This window comes from Cryptomeria japonica, chromosome 9, assembly GCF_030272615.1.
Source record: "Cryptomeria japonica chromosome 9, Sugi_1.0, whole genome shotgun sequence".
Classification (NCBI taxonomy): domain Eukaryota; kingdom Viridiplantae; phylum Streptophyta; class Pinopsida; order Cupressales; family Cupressaceae; genus Cryptomeria; species Cryptomeria japonica.
Genome location: NC_081413.1, coordinates 45,306,045 through 45,333,653, shown reverse-complemented (window position 1 = coordinate 45,333,653; position 27,609 = coordinate 45,306,045). Strand labels below are relative to the sequence as shown.

The 27,609-nt window shown below is 37.1% G+C and overlaps 1 protein-coding gene across 2 annotated transcripts in view; it reads left to right on the top strand.

Moving 5' to 3' along the window:
- Positions 1-27,609, top strand: part of LOC131043923 (uncharacterized) — a 59,519-nt gene that overhangs the window by 3,854 nt on the left and 28,056 nt on the right. For both annotated transcript variants that reach the window (XM_057977158.2, XM_057977157.2), the window contains 2 exons: positions 26,586-26,989; positions 27,503-27,601. In XM_057977158.2, coding sequence (XP_057833141.2) covers positions 26,586-26,989; positions 27,503-27,601 — 503 coding nt within the window. The remainder of the gene's footprint in view (positions 1-26,585; positions 26,990-27,502; positions 27,602-27,609) is intronic.

Sequence of the window (27,609 nt, the reverse complement as noted above, 5' to 3'; positions counted from 1 at the left end):
AGTTAGTCTCTACCAAAGTGAAAACATAAACAACATGATGGCATTGTGAAACAAAATCAAATGCATAGAGATGTCTATATCTGATTTATTTCCAATTACGTGACGTTCACACAACTTCATGACCAACTTGCAGTATTTGGGGAGAAGGTAGAAGATAGAACTTGTGAATTTGGAATTGAGTGGGTTCCCATCTTCATGGCAAGCTTTTATTTAGGCATTTGTTTTTATGATTATCTTCCTTTGAGAGACTGTGGAATGATTGTCCAAGAGGAAGCAGAATGCACTCAAAGCTTGCAAAAATGGTCGTGACAATAGTTTAGCCCTCTTTTGGGTAGATGAAGGGAAATGAAGGAAAAGGGAACACGGGTAAGGGAAAGGATGAGGATTCATCCTCAGCCAAGGAAGGACTTAGAGTAAAATCAAGTGTTTTATTTGTCATAGGTTCAATCATTACGCATTAAAGTGTGTATATAAGAAGGACAAAGGGAAGCAATAGCAACAAGAAGTTGTGACCTTTGTATAGATTTAGATAAAGGAATTTATTGCCAATTTGGAGGAGTTCTCAATGGTCTTTGTCTTTCTACTAGCATGACTTTGAAGAATGACAATGGGGCTTGTAGGCATTTGACGTTAGCCCAATAATGTTTTATCAACATAAGAGGACATAACTTTGGAGTTTAGGTTGAGCTTGGTGATGATGGCAAGTACCTAGTAGTAATAGGTACAATTCCCTTTTCACTTTAGTCAGGTAATTCTTTAGAGTTTGATGATGTTTTGTAATTTGTTGGAAATTTTGTTGTCATTGATGTCAAAGGGGAATTAATGTCAAGACAGTTTATTATTTATGTTAAAGGAAGTTTAATAAAAAAATATTTATTGAATTTCAAAGGTAATTACTTGAATTTTAAGAGCTGGCTGACCTATCTATTAATCATAAAATAAATTTATTTAAGTTCAAAAGCTGGCTGACCTCCTTGGTAAAATAAATATTCGGGGAATTAAAATAAATTTATTTATGTGTAAAGGCTGGCTGACCTCCTTGGTGAAATCAAATTAAAATTATTATTTTCATATGAGGCTGACCTCTTGGGTGTAAAGGCATGATTGTGGTATAAATAAAAGATGAAGTTGAGGTAAAGATATCAAGCAATTAACGAAATGACTTTCAGATTTAGAGCAGAAGTATATTCTACATCAGCAGATTTGTAGCAGACCTTTCAAAGAGATTTATAGCAGGCTTTTGGAGGTGATTTGTAGTAGTTTTGGAGTAGACCTAAGAGCAGATCTAAGGCAGATCTCCATGTTGATGATTTAAGGCAGATTTGTAGTAGACCTTCAAGGTGATTTAACGAAGATTTCTAGCAGATCTCTTAAGGAGTTTTATAGCAGATTTTTGGCTATTTTACCCCAAGTTTTTGGGAGGGGGGGCACAATTTTGAGTCCCCAACTTTTTGAGGCATTTTGGGGGACGGCCAGGTGACAGCAAAGGGGACAGCTATATAAAAATAGGGAAAATTTAAAATATAAAGGGAAATTTTAAATATTCATATGATAACATTGATATTTGATAAATCATGAGTGTCAAAGTCAAACAAATTAGCAAAACTCAAATCTTAATTCAAATTAGCAAGTGTTGAAGCTTCACTTGTAGCCGCCTTGCTCTTAACATTGCTCATCGATGATAGAGTTTGTATCTAATTTACAGTTTATTGACTGAATCCAGTTCTTAAAATTATGCCAGTTATGCTCATCAATCTCGTTGTAAATCTGTGAAGGTTAGAAATCAGTTTCAATGTTCATTATGTGTGTTGCAGCTATTAGGGCTAGTTAAGGCACAATTCGGCTGTATTTCATGTTGTTGTAGTTAGAATTGACATATGCAGTTTAATATGTGTATGAAATTTATCAATCACTTTATGTATGCACTATTGCTGAGGTGTGGAGGGTCTCAAAAAGGAATAATTTTTTTTAAAAGTATTTGAGTGTTTTGTTTAAATGTTCTTGGAAAATGGGGACAGCTGGTTGTCCTCGAGATGGTTAGGGGATGTCATAGATGTCCTTGATCATCTTAGGGATGTCGGGTCATCCCTTTTGAGAATCATTGTTGTCCTTGTTTTTTTGCCATTTTCTAGATTTTGGGGACGATTGGGGGATGTCCTCAACCTTACTTCCATTTTTGGGACGAAACGGGGAGGCATCAAAAAGGGTTGGGGACGTGCCCTTGGGTAACTCTGATCTTTGGAGGTAATTTATAGCAGATTTGGAACAAAACTAAGAGAAGATTTGGAGCAGACTTAGGAGAAGTCTTATAGCAGATTTGGAGTAGACCTAAGAGCAGATTTGGAGTAGACTTGAGAGCAGATTTATAGCAGATTTTATTAAGTAGACTGTCATGCTTTGAAGAAGCAATGTTAAGAAGAGCAAAATTGTGTTGCGTTAGAGTTTGGTGCCTCTCTAAAGAAGAGACTGTTGTCTCTTGTTGAGTTGGTGCTTAGTAGTGGGGGTTGGTGCCTCGAGTGGGTGTGCATACAAACATAGGTTGGGATTGGTGTTTGCATTGGGTTGGTGTCTACAAAGATAAGTAGGGGCTTACAAAGTTTGTAAGACAGTTTAGCTATTAAGATTTTCATATAGCAGTTCGATAATTATATCAAGGAGATCGATTTATATTGGTGCAATTAAGTCAGCCTTGTGAGTGGCCTCATAATTGGCTTTGTGTTAGCCATATTGTAATTGAATTATGTCATTATATAAGAGGTATTATTGCTGGGTTTTTCTCCCTCAAGTAGGAGGGTTTTCCTAGGTTATATTGCTGTGTTAATTGTTCAAATATTGGTTAATTTCTGCTTAATCTAGTTCTGATCATAAAAATAACATGGTATCAGAGCAGGTTTAAGAAAGATCATGATTAGAATTGATTAAGCATCAAACCCTCATTTGTTCTTCTCATTCTTAGCGTGTCTATCTTAGCATAAAAAAAAAATGGTGAACAGAATCAAGGTCGAAGATAGACTTGATGGTGCCTCTAACTTCACCTCTTGGAAGTTTAGAGTTCTAATTACACTAGAAGAGAATGATATTCTCGAATTTGTGGAGAAGGAAGTGCCCAAACCCGATGATGAGAATTAGAATACTTAATGGAGAAAGAATGGCACAAAGGCCAAAAAGATTTTGATTGATTTTGTAAAAGATCACCTTGTGTCTATTATATCCAAGTTGAAGACAGCTAGGGAGATGTTCAAGACTTTGGAAGGATTATATGAGATCAATAATACCAGTAGAGCTCTTGCATTAAGGCAATAACTACATCAAATCAAGATGGCTAAAGGAGATTCAGTCATCTCCTTCTTCATGAAGATCACTGAATTGAAGGACCAACTATATGCTATTGGAGATATAGTTGAAGATAGAGACTTAGTGATGTTGGCTCTCAATGGTCTTCCTCAATCTTGGGAACCCTTTATCCAAGGTATCAGTGGAAGATCTAATCTACCAAAGTTTGATCGCCTTAGGGCTGATTGTATTCAAGAGGAATCTAGATTGGCCGCAAGAGGGATTGGTTGAAGCTCTCACAATGAAGACACTCATGTACTAGCTGCTCAAACTTCAAAGAAGAGAGGAAGGGAAGGGAGAAAGGGAAATTTCAAGAGGAATAGAGACATGAAATCATATGCTGCTCTTGATACAAAGAAGAAGAATCTCTCACAAATTCAATGCTTTAGATGTGACAAGTATGGTCACTATGCTCGAGATTGCCCTACAAGACCAAAGCAACATGCTTCTATGGCAAATGTTGGCGAAGCATCCCCTCAAAGGGAATCTAGAGACAACAAAGAAGGGTTTCTATTCATCTTTACCTTGTCAAGCAATGTTCCAACCAATAGCAGCACATGGTTGATTGATAGTGGCGCTTCTCGACACATTACAGGAGATAGAGAGCACCTTTCAGATTTGGTAGAAAGAGAAACCAACCTCCAAGTCATAATTGGAGATGATGCTTGCTATTCAGTGAAAGGAGCTGGAACCACCTCTCTTCACCTAGATTTCGACATTCCTCTCCACTTCAGTGATGTCTTGTTTGTACGAGGCATCAAGAGGAACCTTAGATCAATTTCAGCTTTAGAGGATAAACGTTATCAAGTTGCATTCTTAGAAGGGAAAGTTCTTGCCTGGCTGAAGAACTCTAGCATCAAAACAACTAAGGTGATTGGTGTTCGCCAAGAGTCTTTATAAACTTACCACCAGCCCAATTTAAGCGTCGCTGCATGATTCTTCCAGTTCGCATGAGCTATGGCATAGGAGGCTTGCTCATCTTCACTTCAAAGCTCTTCTATCCATGCAAAAGATGGTTATAGGCCTTCCGAAACTCAGTTCGGAGCATGATGGTATTTGTAAAGGATGCGTAATGGGTAAGTTCTAAAGGTCCTTTTCATAGTAGTGAAACTAGATCAAAATGCATTTTAGATCTTGTTCATTCTGATTTGTGTGGACCAATGTCTGTAGCATCCTTGAGTGGTTTTTGGTATTATGTAATTTTCATTGACGACTACTTTAGAAAGACTTGGATTTACTTTTTGAAATCTAAAGAATTTGAAGAAGTGCTTGATGAATTCAAAGAATTTAAGGCACAAGTAGAAAATTTGTCCAGGAAAAAGATCAAGGTGTTAATGGTTATATCTGCATGAGACATCATTTTTATTTGCTTGGTTGTATTTCTGTTTTATTATTTGTTCTTTTGTTTTCTGTCGATCCTTTATTTACTTCATTTAGTTGTTTATGTATCGGATTTTGTGTATGCTGTCACCGACCTAGTATTAGCTGGAAATGCGTTTCTTTTATGAGTTTCAGTTTCTCTTTGCCTTGGTGGCTCAATTCATGTTTCGTATTTCTTGTAACTGCCATCTTTAGCAGTTTTCGTGTGAAGTGTTATTTAACCTTCACGTTATTCATTTTGGCGTTGGTTTTTGGTCATCTCGCATGAATTTCAGATTGCTTATAGGAGACGGGTGTAGCTCAGAAGAAAGTATATATTTTTTATATACAGTGGTGATTACATATACGTGTGGAGATTTATGATTGATATCTTCTTCGACATTTCTATTTGATCTTAGATGTGTAAAAGCCTTCTGGTTACTGTAACATTCTTGGATTCTCCTCTTGTTTTTTAAGTGCAATCAATCATGATTAGATGATTGATTATTAAGCTCGAGAGATTTGCTTATTAAATTTGTGTCTTCAATAAAACTTGATTTGGTGTGGTTGGGTTTTTCACCCTCAGGTGGAGGGTTTTCCCAAGATAAATAGTTTTTTTATCTTGTTCTTCAATTTTTCCTAGTTACAATTATCTGAGTTTTTACCTTTCTGGTTCTAATTTTAATACAAGGTTTTGAAATTTGATAACAGAGGAGAATACACCTCTAGAGGTTTTCGTAACTTTTGTATCGAGGTAGGGATTAAGAGGGAGTTTTGTGCTTCTTACAATCCTTAGCAAAACGGAGTAGCAGAAAGGAAGAATAGATCTATAGTTGAGGCAGCCAAAGCTATGATCCATGATCAAGATCTACAAACCTTTCTTTGGGCAAAAGCATCTAGAACTGCAGTGTATGTTCATAATCAAAGCCATCGTCAAACATTAGAAAATGTGACTTTTGAAGAAGCATTTACAAGTGTGAAACTTGAGGTTAGTCATTTGAGAATCTTTGGTTGTCTTGTTTATATTCATGTGCCTAAAGACAAACGAATTAAGTTAGAACCATCTGGCAAGAAAGGAATATTTGTGGGTTGTAGTGAATCATCAAAAGCCTACAGGATTTATATTCCATGATAGAAATAGATAGAGATCAATAGGGATGTCTCTTTTGAAGAAGATGTTGCATTCAAAAGATCCAAAGGTTCACACATGGAGATAGATAATGAAGAAAAGGAGACTTCTCAGGACATGGACATTGATCATACCCTGCGATTTAGAGGGAGTCTATTGAACCAGTAGAAGTTATTGATCCGGTTGAGCCCTTGGAACTTATTGATGGTCCGAGGGATGTTGTTATAGGTCAGAAGAGACCTCTATGGGCTAGACAAACTATGCAAGAGGCAGAAAAGTGTGCAGCTCCTCGAGGCACCTTTAGAGAAAGCAAGAGACCACAAAGGTTTCCAGGTTATGTGGCATTGATGAGTCACATCATTGATTCCGAGCCTTTCACTGTTGAGGAAGCTTCAAGTTAGTATGTATGGAGAGATGCTATGGATGAAGAATATCAATCTATTATCAATAATGATGTTTGGGACATTGTTTCGAGACTTGAAGGAAAATCAGTTGTATCTTCCAAATGGCTTTTCAAGATCAAGTATGCAGTTGATGGAAGTATTGAAAAATACAAAGCAAGATTTGTGGCTAGAGGATTCTCTCAAAAAGATGGAATAGATTATGAGGAGACATTTGCTTCAGTTGCTCATTATACATCCATCAGGACTATCATTGCCATTGCAGCAACAAAGGGATGGAAGCTTCATTAGATGGACGTAAAGACAACATTTCTTAATGGTGTGATTGAAGAGGAAGTATACATTGAACAACCTGATGGCTTTGTGATTCATGGGAAAGAGTCTCATGTTTGCAAACTAAAGAAGGCCTTGTATGGCCTTAAGCAGGCTCCTCGTGCTTGGTATGAAAGGATTGATCAATATTTGATGGGCTTGGGCTTCTTTAAGAACGATGCAGATTCAAATCTCTACTTAAAGGTAATTGATGGCGAGGCTCTAATATTGGTTCTTTATGTTGATGACTTATTTATTATTGGAGAAGATCATCTTATTGACAAATGAGTTAGCTTCTGAGTTTAAGATGAAGGATCTAGGTCTTATGCATTACATTCTAGGATTGGAGGTATGGCAAAGACCCAATGAAATTATTCTAAGTCAAGGGAAATACATCATTGATATCTTAAAGAGATTTGGGATGATAGGCTGCAAGTCCATGTATACACCTATGGAAACAAATTTGAAGAAGTTGAGTGAGTTTGTAGCTAGTTCAGATTTAGTAGATCCTACCATGTACAAACAGTTGATTGGTTCATTGATGTATCTAGTCAATACTAGACCTGACATTTGTTATGCAGTAAGTGCTCTTAGTCAGTTTATGTGTGAATCAAGACATTCATCTAGTTGCATCCAAACATATCTTGAGGTACTTGCGTGGCACAATAGGATATGGTTTGAGATATACTTCCAATGCAGATTTGAAGTTACAAGGTTACACTTATTCTGATTGGGTTGGGAGTGTAACTGATAGAAAGAGCACATCTGGTTGTTGCTTTAGTTTGGGGTCGGCCATGATTTCTTGGTGCAGCAGGAAGCTGACTTCTGTAGCACTTAGTACTGCAGGGGCTAAGTACATTGCAACATGTGTAGCAGCTCGAGAAGTAGTGTGCCGTCAAAAGCTCCTTGCAGGATTGTTTGGACAATCAATGTAGTCGACTGTTATTCACTGTGACAATCAAGTTATGTGAAGCTATCTATCAATCCAGTGTTTCATGACAAAACAAAACATGTTGAGATCAAATACCATTACATCAGAGATATGGTATAGAGGAAAGCTATCCAGTTGAGTTATATTTGCACTGATGAACAAACAGTTGATATTCCCACCAAGCCTCTCTCCAAAGTGAAGTTTGTGTACTTTCGAGACAAGCTTGGAGTTGTGGAGAATGAAGCCCTTGCTGAGAGAGACTCAACATTAGTGATTTTTTGTGGCTTGCATCTTTCTCTGTGATGGAGAAATTTGAGGTGAAAGCCCTTGTTCATCTCTGAGATGGAGATGTGGTTCTTTCCACCCTTTGGGAGTAGCCATGGTGGATGTCATGGTGAGAGACTCCACGACAACATCATGTTGAGAGACTCCGTGACAAATTCTTTATACTTGTGTTTTTCCACATGGGAGTAGCCATGGTGGACATCATGTTGAGAGACTCCATGATGACATCACGTTGAGTGACTCCATGATGGGCACTTGTACACATGTTTCTTTCCACATGGGAGTAGCCATGATGGACATCATGTTGAGTGACTCCATGATGATATCACGTTAAGAAACTCTGTGATAAACCCTTTTCACTAATGGGTGTAGCCATTGTGAGTGTCATGTTAAGAGACTCCATGACATGTGTATCTGAGAAAATATCTCCCTAGCTAAAGAGGGAGTGTTGATGTGTGTAGCGGCGAGAGATTTCATCATGATCGCCGCCAATGATCATCGCCCATGCATTTGTCGCCACCTTGTCTTATTTATCATTTGGGCCGACTTAATTAAGGGACACATCCCTTCACATTGTGTGGTCATTCATTTCATACTTCAGCAGTTAATATTTTCATATAGCAGTTCAATAATTATTTCAAGGAGATCGATTTATATTGGTGCAATTAATTCGGCCTTGTGAGTGGCCTCATAATTGGCTTTGTGTTAGCCATATTGCAATTGATTTATTTCATCATATAAGAGATATTATTGCTGGGTTTTCCTCTCTCAAGTAGGAGGGTTTTCTCAGGTTATATTGCTGTGTTAATTGTTCAAATATTCGTTAATTTCTGCTTAATCTAATTCTGATCATAAAATTAACACTTGTCTCCCCCAAGTGATGAAGTTCTTTCTTCCTTGCCCGCACAACCTTAAAATCAAACACACCTTGATCAAGATATAGAAGAGAACAAAATTATTCTTTAAATTTGTAAATGATTTCTCTTCGTTTGATCTCTGATTTTCATCTCTAAAGTCGGATTTTTGCAAGTGTCATTTTTACTGTTTTCATGTTTGATTTGATAGGTGATTTTCATATCAACAGGTCTGATTTTCCACTTGTATTGTTGTGGATTTTGATGCGAAGTGGAAGTGTAAATGGAAGGAAGGAAGTGGAAGTGGAAGGAAGATGGAAATGGTAGGGGATGGAAATGAAGGGAGATGAAAGAAGAAAAGAAGGAAAAGGAGATGGAAGAAGAAGGCGGTCGAGGTTTGAGCATCCATTGGCAGTGTTGGGAGAGGCAGGTCAGAGATTTAGGAGGGTAAAAGAAATGGCTAAGGGAGGGTTGCAACTTTGCTTCAACGCTGGAAGTGAGTAGAAGATCGCGCATTTGGACCTGCATTGGAAGTGTCAAGGTGAAGGTCGTGCTTTTAGACCATCATAGGAAGTTCACACATTTGCAAGGGCAAAGGAATTTTTTATGGTTTGGAGTAGCATTGACAACACCTCATAACTTGATTCGAATTGCTCCCTTCACTTGCCTTGGATCAAACTTTTGAATAGCCTTTTGGAAGCGCTCAAGCATGGTCATGGCTATCGCTAAGCAAAGAAAATGTCGAGGAGAAGGTCACGGATTTGAGAGGTCAAAAGAAGTAGCACAAAGAAGGTCGTGGATTTGAGACGCCAAAGGAAAGGACTCAAGGACGATTGTGGATTTTGGGGGTCAAAGGAAATGATGCAAATGTAGCTCGTTGGTTTTGGTGGGCAAAGCAAATCACTCTAATTGCTCCCTTTACTTGTCTTGGATCATACTTTTGATACCCTTTTTGGAAGTGTTCAACCATGGTCAACATTTTTGCTAAGTAAAGAAAACGACTAAGGGAAGATCGTGACTTTTGGGGTTCAAAGGAAATGCATGAGAGAAAGATCGCGCATTTGGGGGGTCAAAGGAAGTGGCACATGAAAGGTCACAGTTTTGGCCAGGCAAAGAAAATGACCTTAAGATGTTCAATTTTGCTCACTTAATCACCTTACCCCAAGCTGCTGCTTGATGATTGCTTAGACCTTAGCCTATCCTCCTTCCAAGTCTTCACTCTCTTTAAGCAATTGGCCTAGATTAAACCTCGACATTTCATATCTGATTTTGCAAGCCAATGATGATGATCAAATGAAATGATCATCATGAAATCATTCATTTCCTAAGCCATGAAAAGCCATATTGACTCAATTCCATGCACAGGGAGAGAATTGAGCTGATCAACTCTTGTCAATGTGAGACAATATACTTCCTCCAAATGAAAGGCTAAAAACATTACCAAACGACTAAACTAAGACAACTAACCTAGAAAGCGGAAAAAAGTGGGGTCCCCATTTGCAATGGGGCGATGTGTGAAAACGTCACAATAGATACAAAAGCATTTGTTGATTGGAATGGCTATGGGTTTGCGTTTTGGTTTTAATTGATTTTTTGGGCTAGCTTTTTGAGGCATATCTTGATTGGAAATTTGTTAAATCTTCTAAATGTTTGGATTGATAAAAATGGTGTTTCTTGGATGGATGATCATACTTTTCAGATTGACAATGAATGCTGTCCATGTCCAAGTATTTCTTCTCATCTAATTTTAGATGAACCACCTTAGTAGATGGTAGGAGAATATGAAAGGTACATTTGCAAACCATGAGATCATCTTGTAAGTAAGAAAATACACATAAATATGTAAAATCAAACACATTCACAACAAGGTCATCAAAAAGCATAAATAAAATGAACAATCAAACCATCTAAGCTCCTTTGATGAAGGCCTCGCTGCTCCTTCTTTCTTCTCTAATCAAATGGTATGTTGGCTCAATTCATTATGCAACTCATATGAAGCAAGGGAAAAAGTGTGATAGGCGAGAATACTAGAAGATTTAGAATGATAGCATAAATGTAAACTGCTAAGATATCAAAATGAGGAAACGAGAGCCCAATTTATAGACCTTGAGATTACATTGAACCGACAAGATCAACTCAATTTAACAGTTGAGATTTCGTGCAAGAATGAGTTAAAAGGGAAATTACCATTAGAAGTGAAGAGGAAAAGGTACTAAATCAAAAAGAAAATGGAAACTTCCATTTGTATTCGAAATATTCCATTTAAGCAAGAATGAGGTGGAATTAATAATTATAAATTATTAATTTTTCCTCATTTCTAAAGTAGCCAATTAAATAAATAAATTATTTAATTGTGAACTTAGGATAAGAGGAGTAAATGAATAAATTGATGAAATAATTATAGGATTCCAACCCCAATATCGAATTAGGCCCAAATTATGACTGAAATAAAATGACTGATTGGCAATATTGACAAAATTGATGACAAATGACCATAATCCAAAAGTGTTTTGATAAGACCAAGAAATTGATAATGATGATAATGACAAGATAATTGAACGCAATAAGGGCAAATGAGATGTCAAAATGATTAATTCTGACATTGCAATTGATTAAAATTGATAATGTTGATTGACAAAAGACCAATGGAAATTGATTAAAGATAATCGAAAAGGATTTGATAAAAAGATTGAAGAGATTGATAATTAGTGGCTAATTAATTATCAATAAAGGTTTATTTAGAACCAAATGATCAAATGATAATGTAAATGTTATTGCAATTTCCAATTCAATGAACAAGTTATATGCTAGATTGTGTATTTTCAATTTTGGTATTATTACTATGACAATAATATTATTGTATTTCTCTTCTGCAGGTCTGAAGGATGAACATTTATCGATTTCAATGTCATTCCTTTTCTTTTGAATGGTGTATATGTAGCAAGGTAGCCACGATCAAGTGGCACCTTGATCGGGCATGTCTTTTAGACATGTCCGACCAAGATGTCACTTGGTCATGACTTGTCCACATATTTGCTTCGGTGTTTATGATGACTAATCGGTGCCATGTTAACAGATCGACATAAACACACCCGATAATGAATCGGTGTGAAAGCAAATGGTAATGGATCGATATGAACACACCCGATAATGAATCGGTGTCAAAGCAAATGATAATGGATCAATATAAACACACTGATAATGAATTGGTTTAAAGTAAACAATAACAATAATTGTTAGCATTATATGTTATCAGGTTAATACCCCGATAGTATATTAATGCTGATTCATCTATGAATCGACATTAATATGCTATCGGCTTACTAGCTTGATAGCATTTAGATTGACGCTTAACATAGTTAAGTAGGTCGTCAATCTAATCCATCATTATCCAATCTAATCCGTCATTATCCAATATCAATATCATAATCAAGATCAAAGTTACAGTCTGATAAACATATTCAGTTTTGAAAGCATAAATCAGATAATCTAACAGACTGGAGGAGATTAACGGGTCAGGAAAATCTTATCTTTGCAGAGGCTACTAATGCATTAACATTCTTTCTTAGCTTTGAAAGATAGATAAAGTAACCTGCATCACATTTCTTTTTCCATAATGTCAGTCTCCAAGAATACATATCATCTATACATATGATATGAAGTATCATCAGGACATAATATACAAAGATAATATATCACTCTAAGCATGTGATATAGAATATCACCTAACCATGTGATATAAAAGATTCATCATTTCATTATGACAAGATATCACCTCAACACGTGATATCAGTATTGCCTAAACATGCAATACTAAGGATAAACATACGAGGATGGTTAGATCCCCATCTTATCCAGGTTGTGATATGTGCACAAACATTCTATACAAATATTTTATCACAACACTATCATGGCACATCCATGACATACCAGAGATCCAACATGATACTGGTTTAGAGAATCATAAGATCGTCACTTTATGATGTCTGCATACAAGTGTTCATAATCTGAGAGATCGTCACCTCTTAGATATAAACACAGGGGGTCAAACCTAGAATGTCCCAACATGACAAAAGAAGTTTACACATTAAACATCTTATTAAAGCAGATTACCTTTCTATCATACCTAAACCTTTTCGGAAGTGATCAACCTTCACTCTGGAAAGTGGTTTGGTTAGAATATCTGCAGTCTGATCTCTTGTGCTAACATATTCCAATTTGATCACATTTTTGTCTACCATGTCTCACACATAATGGTATGGAATCTCAATATGCTTGGATCTGTCATGAAATACTGGATTCATAGAAATTTTTATGCAGCTCTGGTTGTCACAATGGATGATAGTGGGTTTCACAGGTTCACCAAATAGTCCCACAAGCAACTTCCTAAGCCACACTGCTTCTCGGGCAGCCATGGAGGTTGCAATGTATTCGGCCTCGGTGGAACTTTGCGCTACAGAAGATTGCTTTTTGCTGATCTAGGATATCATGGCTGATTCCAAACTGAAGCAGCACCCAGAGGTACTTTTCCGGTCAGTCACACTTCCAATCCAATCTGAATCTGTGAATCCGTGTAGATCAAGATCAACTTTCTCATACTTGAGACCAAGACTTAAGGTGCCTTGTAAATATCTCATAATGTGTTTTACTGCAACCAGGTGTATCTCCTTTGGCTCACACATAAACTGACTCAAAGCATTTATTGCATAGCAGATATTTGGCCTTGTATTTACCAGGTACAAAAGAGACCCAATCATCTGCTTGTATAGAGTGGGTTCAATAGAAGGTGATTCTGCTGTTGCTTCTTTAAGTTTATGAAGATTGGTTTCCATGGGAGCGGTCATGGGTCTGCAGTTTAGCATTCCAAATCTCTTCAGGATGTCCAAGGTATACTTGCCTTGGTTTAGAACAATGTTATCATAATTCTGCCATACTTCCAACCCTAGGAAATAATGAAGGAAACCCAAGTCCTTCATATCAAATTCTTTGGATAGCTCTTTCTTGCATTGATCTATAAGGTGATCTTCTCCTGTGATTAATAAGTCATCAACATATAAAATCAATATAAGCATATCTCCTTTATTCTGTTTGTAGTAGAGATTAGGATCTGCATCATTTTTAGAGAAACCCAGTTCTGATAGATATGTGTCAATTCTTTCATACCAGGCCCTGGGGGCCTGTTTAAGACCATATAGAGCTTTCTTGAGTCTACACACATGAGACTCTGCATGATGAATCTCAAACCCTTCAGGTTGCTCTAGGTATACTTTTTCAGATATCTCTCCATTAAGAAATGCTATCTTTACATCCATTTGATGTACCTTTCATCCCTTTGTTGCTGCAATGGCTAGCACAATCCTTACTGAGGTATATTTGGCTACTAGAGCAAATGTTTCTTCATAGTCTATTCCTTCCTTTTGAGAGAACCCTCTGGCTACAAATCTTGCCTTATGTTTTTCAATACTGCCATCTGCAGCATGTTTGATCTTAAAAAGCCATTTAGAAGAAACAACAGATTTCTTAGTTGGCCTAGGAACAATCTCCCATACATCATTTTTCATTATGGATTGATACTCTTCAGACATAGCATCCTTCCATACTTGATGTTTAAGGGCATCTGTTACATTGTTAGGTTCGTTTTTAGATAGATCATTCATAAGAGCAACATAGGTAGTGAATTTATTAGGCCTTTTGCTTTCTTTGAAGGTTCCTGATGGAGCAGCAAACCTCTGAGCTTCTTCTACTGTTTTGGTGGCCCATAGTGGTCTTTTCTTGAGATTTCTAGGTGAGTGTTCATTGTCATTTTCAGTTTCATCTAGATTCTCCCTCTGAAACTCAGGAGTAGGATCTTCATCTAAGTTAGAAGTAGGGACATAGATTTCAGGTTCTATGAAGCTCTGAGCTCTTTTGAAGGCTAAGTCCTCCTCAAAGATTACATCTCTACTTAGTTCAATATTTCTTTGACCAGGTACATAGATTCTATAGGCTTTGGAGGTTTCACTATATCCTACAAGCAATCCTCTTTTTCCAGAAGGCTCTAGTTTTAGTCTTTTTTCTTTAGGTACATGGATATAGACAGGACACCCAAATATCCTAAGGTGGTTGATATCTGGCTTAATTTTAGTGAATACTTCCTCAAGAGTTTTGTCTTCAAGATGGGAGTGAGGGCATCTGTTCTATATATATACAATGGTGCTGGATGCTTCTGCCCAGAGATTTGAGTTAAGGTTTTGATCTAGAATCATGGCCTTGGCAGCTTCGACTATAGTCCTATTTTTCCTTTCGGCTACCCCATTTTGTTGGGGGTTACAAGATATAGTAAGCTCCCTCTTAATCCCATTATCTCTACAAAATTCTTTAAACGAATCTGATGTGTATTCTCCCCATTGTCAGTTCTTAGGGTTTCAACTTTGTTTCCTGAGTGGTTTTCAGTTAGTGATTTAAATTCTTTAAACCTAGAGAGGATCTCTTTTGATTCTTTACTTTTCAGAAAGTAGATCCAAGTCTTCCTAGAGTAGTCATCAACAAATATTACATAATACAAGAATCCCCCTAGAGAGGATACGGACATAGGTCCGCATACATCAGAATGAACTAACTTTAGAATTTTGCTAGTTTTCCTAGTACTATTTTGGAATGTACCCTTGGTATTTTTACCTAGGGCACATCCTTTGCATGCCTCTGAATGATCTTGCTTTAACTTGGGTAGACCTGTGACAAGGTTTTCCATTGAAGATAAAGCCCTAAAATTCAGATGGCCTAATCTTCTATGCCAAACTTCATTTGCATTAGTGGCTTCATGGATTAGGGCTAGGTTGGGTTCTGTGCACAACTCATACAAATAACCTTGTCTCTGTCCAATGGTCTTTGCCTTCTTGATGGAAGAGTTCTTTGGCCAAGCCAATACTTTGTTGTACATGAATGTCACTCTGTATCCATTATCTTCCAGTGTCGATATAGAGACTAGATTCCTTTTTATGCCGGGGACATATAATACTCCTTCGAGCTACAAGGATATGTCTGTCTTCAATTTGATGGTGCAGGTTCCCATTCCTTTGACTGGATGTGTGGAGTCATCTCTGATGGTTACTTCCTCATTACTCTCCTCTGTCATGGAGTCAAGTACTTCTCTAAACCCTGTGATGTGCCTGGATGAGCCACTGTCAATCACCCATGCTTTGATCTTGTTAGAAGCTTGGCTTGTGAGTGCTGAGTAGAATACATATTTTCTGGAGTCATCTTCCTCTTTAGTCTTTCTTGCTTTGGCAAATGTAGCATGTTTCTTGGTTCTTTCCGGGCACTTTGCAACATAGTGTCCGAACTGATCACATCTGTAAAATTGGATGTGAGATAAGTCCTTCTTTGAAGTATTCTTACCTTGACGACCTTTTCTCTTTCTAAACTGCCTTTTCTTGTTTTGCTTGGTGGAGTTAGTGTTTAGGACTTGTAGGTCTTCATCTATATTCTTATGTTTCATTCCTATTTTGTTCAATCTTGATTCTTCTTGGAGACAATCGTCCCTTAATCTTTCAAACTTAGGATATTTGGACCTTGCACTGATGCCTTGGACGAATGTACTCCATCCACTAGGCAACCCATCTAGAGCAATGAGTGTTAACTCTTTGCTTTTGATCTCATAATCCAGAGTAGCTAGTTCATCTCTTAGAGTTGATATTCGCATAAAGTAGGCGTTGATTGTCTCCCCCTTGTTCATGGTGATATGATTTATTTCTCGTTTTAATGCCAGAGTTCGACTTGCATTCAAAATCTCAAATGTGCTTTCAAGTGCTTTGAACATTTTATAGGCTGTCTGATGTTTTCTTATGATGGGCATTATGTTGTTTCTCACCCCATCAACTATTATTTTGATGGCTTTTTCATTTCCTTCAATCCATGCCGTTTTGTCAGGTTCATATTCAGGTTGGTCATTTTTAGTTTGAACAAATGAATCCACTTTGTTCTCCTTTAAGATCATGTGGATTCTGAACTTCCAGGCTGAAAAATCATCGCCACCTCTGAGTCTGTCTTCGAATCTGATAGCGCTGGCCATTGGAGAAATGTGATGTAGTATATAACCTTGTGTCTTAAATTGTTCACGAAATTGAATAGCCTCAAGTTCGATCAACTTGGCTCTGATACCATGTAAATGTTATTGCAATTTCCAATTCAATGAACAAGTTATATGCTAGATTGTGTATTTTCAATTTTGGTATTATTGCTATGACAATAATATTATTGTATTTCTCTTCTGCAGGTCTGAAGGATGAACATTTATCGATTTCAATGTCATTCCTTTTCTTTTGAATGATGTATACGTAGCAAGGTAGCCACGATCAAGTGGCACCTTGATCGGGCATGTCTTTTAGACATGTCCGACCAAGATGTCACTTGGTCATGACTTGTCCACATATTTGCTTCGGTGTTTATGATGACTAATCGGTGCCATGTTAACAAATCGACATAAACACACCTGATAATGAATCGTTGTGAAAGCAAATGGTAATGGATCGATATGAACACACCCGATAATGAATCGGTGTCAAAGCAAATGATAATGGATCAATATAAACACACCGATAATGAATCGGTTTAAAGTAAACAATAACAATAATTGTTAGCATTATATGCTATCGGGTTAATACCCCGATAGTATATTAATGCTGATTCATATATGAATCGACATTAATATGCTATCGGGTTACTAGCCCGATAGCATTTAGATTGACGCTTAACATAGTTAAGTAGGTCGTCAATCTAATCCATCATCATCCAATGTCAATATCATAATCAAGATCAAAGTTACAGTCTGATAAACATATTCAGTTCTGAAAGCATAAATCAGATAATCTAACAGAATGGAGGAGATTAACGGGTTAGGAAAATCTTATCTTTGCAGAGGCTACTAAAGCATTAACAGATAAAACTGCCAATCATGATGATTTAGGGCCAAATATGATTGAATAGGTTTGTTAGGGTTGGAAAGGAATCAGATAGAATAGGAAGAATGACCCAATGTCCACACATGATGAAAATCAAATGTGACATAGAAAGACATGTTAAAAATTAAGGTTTAGTGACACAGGCATAAACCAATTTTTAGTGTCTACACATCTAACTTAGCTTCCAAGTTATAGAAAATTCCTCAGCTATCGATGCCCTATTGTTCTTTAAAACCTGCATTTCCCATATCAGCAACACCAAAAATCTCTTTTATGAAGGCCATAGTAGCAAATTTTTTTATTTTAAATGTGCATTGTCTCCAAAGGTTAGAGACAACACCAATATATGGTGTGTCATGCCCCATCCCATGTCTTGTTATTGAACCTCACAGATGTGGAGGCTCTTAATCACTCTTGTGAAACACTACAGAATAGCACAAGCAAGTACCACAACAAAACTATATATAAAGAATACCTACATCTCACATATAATAGTGATACCCATGTAGATGCCAAACGGATCATGCTACATGTGAGAATGAATAGAAGGAGCAAACAATGGATGATAGAGCTTATAGACACTTGAAGTCCATAATGATTTGTTAACACGATGTTGAGCAAAAGCTAGGAGGGTGGGTTGAGAGATGCATAGCCTCAATTGCTAGAAAGCCTTCAATATCTCATTCGATGGAGTTCACACTAATTTTACTCGAAAAGGGACATTGGGAAACATCGGTAGCAAGACAATCTTCTACCTTGTTGCATTTCTCACAACAATGACTGAAATTTAAAACATTGAATCTGCTGCCTATGTGCAACAATTTCTCTAGAATAATCTGCAATTTCCAGTCTTTCACACATCTCTTACTGCAGCCCAAAGTTGTAACTTAGGAATCTCCTTCCACCACCAATTGCTTAAAATCTAAAGATTCAGCTACCTTAGTACCTTCAACAAGAGCTACCATTTCAGCTCATTGTTTGACTTAGCTCCTAGAAAAAGTATCTTGCTACAAGTGCACTAAATTAAGATTGAAAGACCACCTCAGTACTGATTGGACTTGGATCACCTTTAGCAGCACCATTGAAACTAAGCTTAATGAAATCCTCCCGGGGAGGTTGCCATTTGCATGCAAGTGTATTCTTATTTTTAGCTGTTAACCCTTTAATGATCATGCAAATTGGTTCTTATGTTGAGAAGTTCTTTTGTAAAAGCTTGCCTGCAAATCTTTATTTCATCATCATTTTGGATCACATTGCTTGATCTGTGATTAAGGTGAAATGATAAGATTACAATGTAGAGTCCCTTATTAGATGTTTCCATCATGGGACATAAGTTGTAAATCTTAGGAAAATATTAATTAGAAATGTTTTAATTAAATTGACAAATAGTCTGGTAATTAGTATTTTTTGGATGAGCTATCAGGCGTAGCCTTTAAGAACTAGCATACCACCTAATTAATTAATTGAGCCTTTAACTAAATTAAATAAATAAATATTTAACTTTGTGTTACTAGGTGCTCAAATCAATGCTAGTTAGAAGTACTAGTTCTAAGAGTTGACTTAGATCCAGAATTCATCTCGATTTATGATGTTAGGCTAGCTTCTGGTTGCCACTGCTTCCCTGAGCTTCTACTTGTAGAGGTGATCCTGCTTTGTAATGATCAAAGTACTTTCAATTCAAATCTGGTGTTTGGTTCCATTGGAATGCTTTGTCAAAGCTGATTTCCCCATATTTTTTAGACAAGTTTCAGCAATGTGCTCTTTGATTCTAGTTTGAATGGATCTATGTGTCTCCCTCAGATATGGTCTCTTGCCAGAGCTTTTTATGTAATAAACCTCTTCACTCAACTTCATTTTAAGCCAATCCTTAAGCAGTCTGTGCAAGAGCATTTTATATGTTGCTCTTTTTGTTCTTTTCTTCATTTATTTTGCTTGAATTCATTTCATGGCCTTTTGAACCTCTTGTTTTGTGTACTAACAAAATGGCTACTGTGCTTAAGACTCATACAAAATCATTGTGTAATATATAGACCAAAACAAAATTTTGCCATTTCATGACTATTACTTGAATTGGCATTGCAAATAAGAAGGCCATGCTAATACTTGTCAAAATATTGAGATGGGATGGTTCTTCAGTTGGGATGGCTGGCTTTATATGCTTGCATCCCTGTGATGCCCCCTATTAGGACTTACTTAATTTGCCCTAGAATTCCTAGTTGAAGCCTGGATTAAGAGCCACAATATCTGATAGTTATGTAACTATATATATATATATATATATGCGTGTGTGTTAATTTCTGAGTTGTAACTTGTATTGGCTTGAGTGCTGGTTGATCTTCTTTTCTGCGATGGTACTGATTTGCTCTTCTTTGGATGAATCCTTGTGCTGATTTATGAACTGATCCCTTCTTATGAATATCAATCTGCCTCTATTGATTGCTGTACCTATTTTCTCTTCCTCTCTTGATCACTTGGTATAGTGCTTTTATACTTCTCCATCATGGGTGTAGGGTTGTGACTTTCCTCGTGGTGATCTTTGGGAAGGGGTGTGTCCTCTTAACAATCACATAACTAAAATGCTGCATCATAATGTGCCTTGTTAATTATTCATAACTAATTCTTTATTCATGTCTTAGAGGAGATCATACATAATCTCTTAACCACAGATCTTATGATATCGGGTTCGTAGTGTTCTTGACCATAGAAGATAAGCGATGAATTTGTGAAGCCTGGTCTGCAATATTTCTTGTCATAGCAGATAAGCGATGATTTTGTGAAGTCTGGTCTGCAATATTTCCCGTCATAGCAGATAAGCGATAGGATGAAATTGTGAAGTCTTACCGGATTAAGAAAATTTCATGCTCTGCTTTTGCAGTTCTTAGGTCAGGGTCATGACAGTCCGCTCTCTTCCCGAGATTGCTTGCCCTCAAGCAATGTAGGCTTCTATGAGCTGAATCATGAAGGTTTTAAACCAATTCTTGGAGATTTGTATTCCTTATTTAAATTGGTTGACCCAACATTTGCACAATGTCTTGGATATCTCTCTGAGTTAAAACCAAGGGTGACCTTAACATATATTAAGATGAGAAGCATGACACATATCTATGATCTCAAATGCAACTCATAGCTGTTTGCTCTTGTTATTCTTATATATGTTTACTCTAGTTATTCTCATATCTGGAACTAATTTTAACACGAAGCATACACATGAAAACACAAATTATACACATGAATATATGCAGACACGGAGCATACACATAAATACTCAAGTATACACATGAATATATGCAAACATGGAGTACACATACAAATACACACGTTGTTAGATCTCTTCCTTTTTTTAAGTTAGAAAGTGGGCCTAACCGCAACCTTGTTGCTCATAATCTTTTTTTAGCTAGAAAGTGGGCCTAATCTCATCTTTTTACTTGTAATCCATTGGAGCCAGAAAGTGGGCCTAACCCCAATCTTTTTGCTCCTTATCCATTTCTAGCCAAAAAGTTGGCCTAACTCCAATCTTTTTGCTCCTAATCCATTTTGAGCCAAAAAGTGGGCCTAACCCCATTCTTTTTGCTCTTAGTCCACCTTTTGAGCCAGAAAGTGGGCCTAGCTCCAATCTTTCTGCTCCTAATCCCTTTTGAGCCAGAAAGTGGGCCTAATCCCAACTGTCAGCCATAATCTATTTTAAGGTAGAAAATAAGTGTAACCTCATCTTTCTCCTCATTGTCCATTTTGAGCTAGAAAGTGGGCCTAACTCCACCCTTCTCCTCGTAGTTCATTTTAAGCCAGAAGGTGGGCCTAATCCCATGTTTCCGCTCCCATATGCTCATTGATGTGCCAAAAATTTGCTCCAATATGCTTCAAACATTTGCTCAATATGTCCCATAGATCTTGAGGATGTAAGGGTGTTGTAATTACTAGATTGGCTCCTCCACAAATCTCCACTTGTGGATGCTTTTAAAATCTTTGTCATCGTGTCTTGTTTTCTTATTTGGATTTCCTTTTGCTTCTTCGTTGGACATTGCCTCTATATCACATATTCTGCTTCCACATGTGTCCTAGCCTCCATTTTTCCTTGCATTTGAAGCACAAACCTTTTTCGTTTGGGTCTTCTCGTCGTCTTTTAAGTCCTTGATTACAATCGTGTCCACGTACCATTTTCTTTTACATTGGAAACAGAGTCCTTTGTTCATGAGCTTCTTCTTTCATTGAAAGATAGAGGGGGATAAGGTTGATTTCTTGTATGGTATTTGTCTTTTGTATGTGTAATGTCCAGCTTTAGTGCCTTTTTGATTGCATCTTCAAGATATGTAGGATTTAGGGTGCTTTCTAAGTCATGGAGAGAGTCCTTTAATCCTTCGATAAATAAGTAAGCTAGTCTACTTTGAGATACTTCTGGTACCATAACCAAAAGTTTTTGGAACTTAGTGACATACTCCTCTACGGTTCCTTGTTGCCTTAGTTGTGTAAGTTCCCTAAAGCATAATTTGAGATGTTTTTGGTTGAACCTTTGGAAATTTTTTTGGGTGAACTCATCATAATTAATTATGTGTTGGTAGCCTTGGGTGATAAGACCATGATGCCACCAATCATGGGCTGTTCTCTCACAAATTTAATGGCATTTTCTTCCATCAGGGACTGAGTGAAAGGTAGGTGTCCAACTTTTGGACCCATGAATGGGCCGTAGTCTTCCCGAATCCATCAAATTTGGAGGGGGTCATTTTACTAATTCTTTCTTTTAAGTCTTTGTTGGGTTGCCCTCTTCTCTTGATAGGGTCAATTCATGTTTTAACATCACAATAGTCCCTAAAGTAGACATCACTTTTAATTTCAGGATCTAATCTAGAGTACATTTCTGCAAGTTCTTCCATATTATCAAAGGGGGGATTATTTACTTCTTCTGTCATGGGTTCTTCCCTAGCTAGGAAGGGATGTCTTGTTGGTCCAGGTGTTGATACCCTTGTTGGGTTGCTATTTTCAGAATGGTTGGAGTGGGTATCCCTCCCATTGTTTTGGATGGCTTGGAGGAGAAGGTGGATCGTTCGTTCAATTTTTTCATTTTGCTCCATTATGGTTTGGTTGGTTTGCTCCACGAAGGCCCTCATTTCGTTGCCCATTTGCTCACTCATGGTGGATGTAAGCTTCTTCCTTTCTCTTTCCAAAGCCCTTTGAGCCCTTTGGCTAGTTTGCATTAATTATTCTCCGTCCCTCAGGCTGGCAAGAATGGTGCTCTAATACCAATTGTAATGTCCTCTTTTAGGACTTAACTGAATTTGCCCTATAATTCCTAGTTGAAGCCTGGATTAGCACCTTGATTTAGATCCACAATATCTGATAGTTATGGAACTGCTGTGTAATGTATACATATATGTTAATTTCTTAGTTTGTAACTTGTATTGGCTTGAGTGCTGGTTGATCTTCTTTTATTGGATGCTACTGATTGCCGTTCTTTGGATGAATCCTTGTGCTGATTTATGAACTGATCCCTTTTTATGAATATTGATCTGCTTCTATTGATTGCTGTACCTATATCTCAGTCTTTTCTTCCTCTTTTTCCCTTCCTTCCTTGATTGCTTGGTGTAGTGCTTTTATACTTCTCCATCGTGGGTGTAGGGTTGTGACTTTCCTCATGGTGGTGACCTTTGGGAAGGGATGTGTCCTCATAACAACCGCATAACTAAACTGCTGCCTCATATTGTGCCTTGTTAATTATTCTTAACTAATTCTTTACTGGTGTGTTAGAGGTGATCATACTTAATCTCTTAACCACAGATCTTATGATATCAGGTTTGCAGTGTTCTTGACCATTGAAGATAAGTGATGAATTTCTGAAGTCTGGTCTGCAATATTTCCTGTCATAGGAGATAAGTGATAGGATGAAAATGTGAAGTCATACCGTAGTAGTGACATGGTGCAAGGGTGCTAGGTTCTTTCAACTGTGAGTTAAAAGGGTGGCTTTGGATTTGCCTACTAGTGAGGATCATGGTAGGCTAGGTGATAACGAGTTGAAGCAGGTGACTAATTCAACTATGTAGGATTCAGCACTGATTCAGGCTATCCTGTGGCCTCTGTTGCCACCTAAGTACTTTGAAATAGTTAGCCTATCTCAGTCTCAGTGGGTGCAAAGTTAGTTTCTATCTTCCCAGAAGGGTAAACAGACAGCTTTTGTTAGTATGGCAGAATTTAAGAAATGCCCGAAAATCCTGTTTTATTCAATGAATTGCAACCAGTCGTTTGTCCTTTGTCTCCTAAACAGCTGGTGGGAAGCATTGTTGCCACGATGGCCATTGCGTCTTTTGACTGAAGAAGAATAGAGTTGCTTCCCATTTTCAGCATTGATCAATCAATCATTATTTGACTTGTCTTATATGGATTATGAAGTGGATGGGTATAACGTTCCCATTCATTTGGCCTAGAAATATAATTAAATAATTAAAATTATGTTTTAATTATTCAATTTGGTCATTAACTCCTTAGGCTTAAGTGACCATTTTTTATGTCAATGAGGGCTACTTTATTATTTCCCAAGTTAAAAGTTTAAAATTAAAAGAAGGGAAATAAGATAAAGGGAAGTTGAAGAGGTGAATTTGAAGAGTTATTCCAAAGGTTATAAAAGAGTGGTGAAGGGCTCATTTGGAGCATGTTGAGTTATTCATTTCCTTTGCTTGAAACCTTCGTGGTTCTAGAGATTGGAACTTGTTCCATCTTAGCCTCTCGAGGATGCAAACCCTCTTGGGAAGGCCAGTTTCGGGGGTGAAAGATTCCTTGCTAGCTGGTGATTGGCGGAGTTATTCAGACTTCGCATCTGGAGTTCAACGATTGGGATTTGGAGATTCTATGGAGCTTTTTTCAGAGAGAAAATTTGTAGAGGTTGGAGTTTAATTACTGGATTGATAGATTTTGCTGCCGCATTCTCCCTATTTTGCATACTTCTGATATTAACATTAGCAACTTCCAATGCTAAACATTAATCTTCCATAACCTGTATGAATCTGATGTTGCAAATGAAAAGTCAGATTAATTATTTCTTAGTATATTATTCTGCTGTTTGCACATTATTTCTTCTGTCTATGCACTTTAATATTACCAGACCTGTGTTAGAAAGCATTAAATAGACAAGATATCAGATCTGAAACTCTTAACAGCAGTATTGGTGAGATTCTTCAAATTCAGAATAAGTATTTTATGCCTAGGAACCTGGTAAATAGGGAAGGAATCATTACAATGAGGCTTTGTTTGGTTGGAAAGAGGTCTAGCAAAGAAAGAAATCTGTTAAGTTTCAACGTACAGGACATATGGTGACAAGAGCAAGAAGCAAGAAGGGAAAAGTGTAGTGTCTTCTGTTAAGCGGGTTGGTGGTTGTCTGTGTTTTGTCCTTTTTAGTCAGTTTCTGTTTGTGGCTGGGTGGGTGCCCTGTATATTGATCCTCCAAATTTTATATTAAAATAAATATTAATCACGGTACAAAACCTTTTGGCCCTTCTAGTGCTACTTTTTAGAGTTGATGATTCTACTGTCAAGCATCCCCTTGGACCGTCCAGCTGTTTTTGAGATGCAGTGTTGCTATGTAAAAGGCCTTGTCATTTCCTTGACAGGCATAGAGCCTTAATATTTGTATGTTCTGTGTATTTTGGTTGGTTTATCATGTAAGGAGCACCACATTGTTGTGCTGTAAGGAGATAACATATCATATTCCCTGCAGTGGAGGTTGGGTGCAAGAAATGGGTGAATTTCAGAGAAGTGTTTATTTGCTAATCATGCCATCTAATCTGGTGATTTGTACCCACTAAAAGAAATTGTTGATGCAAAAATAATAGCATATGCCATCTGATTAATAATTATTTTTGAGTATCCTGCTATAGCCATCTTCCCATAGCCTCTGCAGAAAACTAACTTTATCTGCTTAAGGAGAGCATTTCCTTCTGCCAAATGGCAATGCTTAAATTCCATATCGATTACAAACACTTGTAATCCCTGTTCCCAACTCTCTTTAGAACTCCTCCAAAATCAAATTATCTTGGATTCCTTCTCAGCGCTTCAAAACATTCAACAAAAAAATCAGTTCCTATAAATCCATTTTGCTTAGGTTGTACTGATACATTTTGAACTGTCTTTATTAGATACCCTATAACTATTAATGCATAAGCATATTTCTTTCAGTAAGTTTCAGATTTGTAACTATTGCGTGATGCTTTATTCCTATTGTGGCAATTGTTGTGTCTTATTTTACACATAAGGTATGGTTTTATAATGTTGGATGTGTTTTTGCTGCTTATAAAAGAGTAGGTGCTTGATGGATTGATATTTTTACTGTGCCTTCCCTGACTAGGTTTTCTTTGGAATACTTAGAAGTTTCGTTAATGGAAGGATGATTTGATAGCTGGGTTGAATTTGAGATCCATTTGCTTTCTAATATTTTGGTTCATCTGAGCAGATAGATTCTTTTTGCCTATGATTTCCATATATTTTGTGTTGAATAATGGGTTAAGTCACTAGTTTAACTGCAATAATGCTTAGCAATATGATACCTTACTTTGGAGTGACAATAAGTAGTCACTGTTGGTGGTAATATTGTACGGGAATAAAACCGTAGTTAATTAGGTAGTACTTTACTTTGTTAGTAAGGTAACCGAGGGATGGTAGTTACGGGTGCGACGGTTGCCCCTCGCATCCCCTCAGTACCTTTATATACCATGGAAGGTAACTTGTAAAGACACGCATGATTATGAATGGAAATAGTATCTCTTATATTTGCTTGATCTTATCTGGTACCTATGGCATTATTGTTTCTCGTCAAGCATTCTATCTGTATGTTCTAAACTATTCACCCAGAGGGTAAACAGTCACTAAAATATCTTAGGATACATTCCATGGGTAGACATTCCTATAAATTAAATATCAGCAAAATCTTACCATCTTTGATTGGTTGGCCTAGTTTCCATGCTATTTAGTTTTATGTTGAGGCTGTCAAAGATCTTAATTAGTAAATTCAAATTATTTTTTATTACTGTGTGACAAATGCTAATATGGTATCTTTACATTCAGGTCATTTCTTGTAGCTATGATGGGTGCATTCGAGCTATGGATGTTGAGAAGGAAGTATTTGACATGGTGTACAAGGCCAACGATTCTATTTATGCCATTTGTTCATCATCTAGCTACCAATCCATCTATTTTTCAGAGGGGTATGGGACAATGAAGGTGCTGGATAAGAGAGTAGGAGGTGTTTCAAATTCATACTCTTTACATGAAAAGAGAATAAATTCGATAGATTTTCACCCTCAGAAGTCACATGTAGTGTCTACCAGTTCAACTGATGGCAGGGCATGCATATGGGATTTGAGAAAGATGAAAAAGATTAATACTGAAAGCTTGGCTACTGTGCAACATATGAGAGCAGTGCATTCGGCTTACTTTTCTCCTGGTGGAGATATGCTTGCAACCACAAGGTTTGTAGTTATCAGGTTAATGTAGCTTTTGTTGTTTTTAGAAAAGTAATGCCACCTAATTTTCATTTATTAAAGGGCAAAAAGCACAAAAGGTCTTTTCCAAACAAGACTGCTTATTGCTGAATTCAGTTTCTTGAATGCTTGATTGATCTACACTCACATGATTTGGAAGCAGTACTTTTGCACTAGATAATTTAATTTTTAGGGAAAGGGAGTGGATATGAGGTCCTTGCTAGGTTCAGAACCTTGAAGCTAGCAAGTGTAGTTTTTATACTTAAGACCCTAAATCTTCAGAATCTTAGAAGCTAACAAGTATAGTTTGTTGTTGATTTAACTTTAGAGTTATCTTTCTGTGGGGGTAGACTTGTTAATTGATAAAATCATCGATGCATTCTACAGTTGCTTTAATTTTGCTCTAATGCATAATCCATGATGCACTTTTTTTGTACCCAAAGTTTATTTGAGCAAAGCTAGTTTGTAATAGGATCATGGTTTTGGGATTTTGTACTGCAGCTATGATAATAAGGTGGGATTGTTGAGTGGACTTGATTCGGCAAATACAGATATGATATATCATTACAATCCTCCACGAAGATGGATCTCTTCTTTTAGGTATGAAC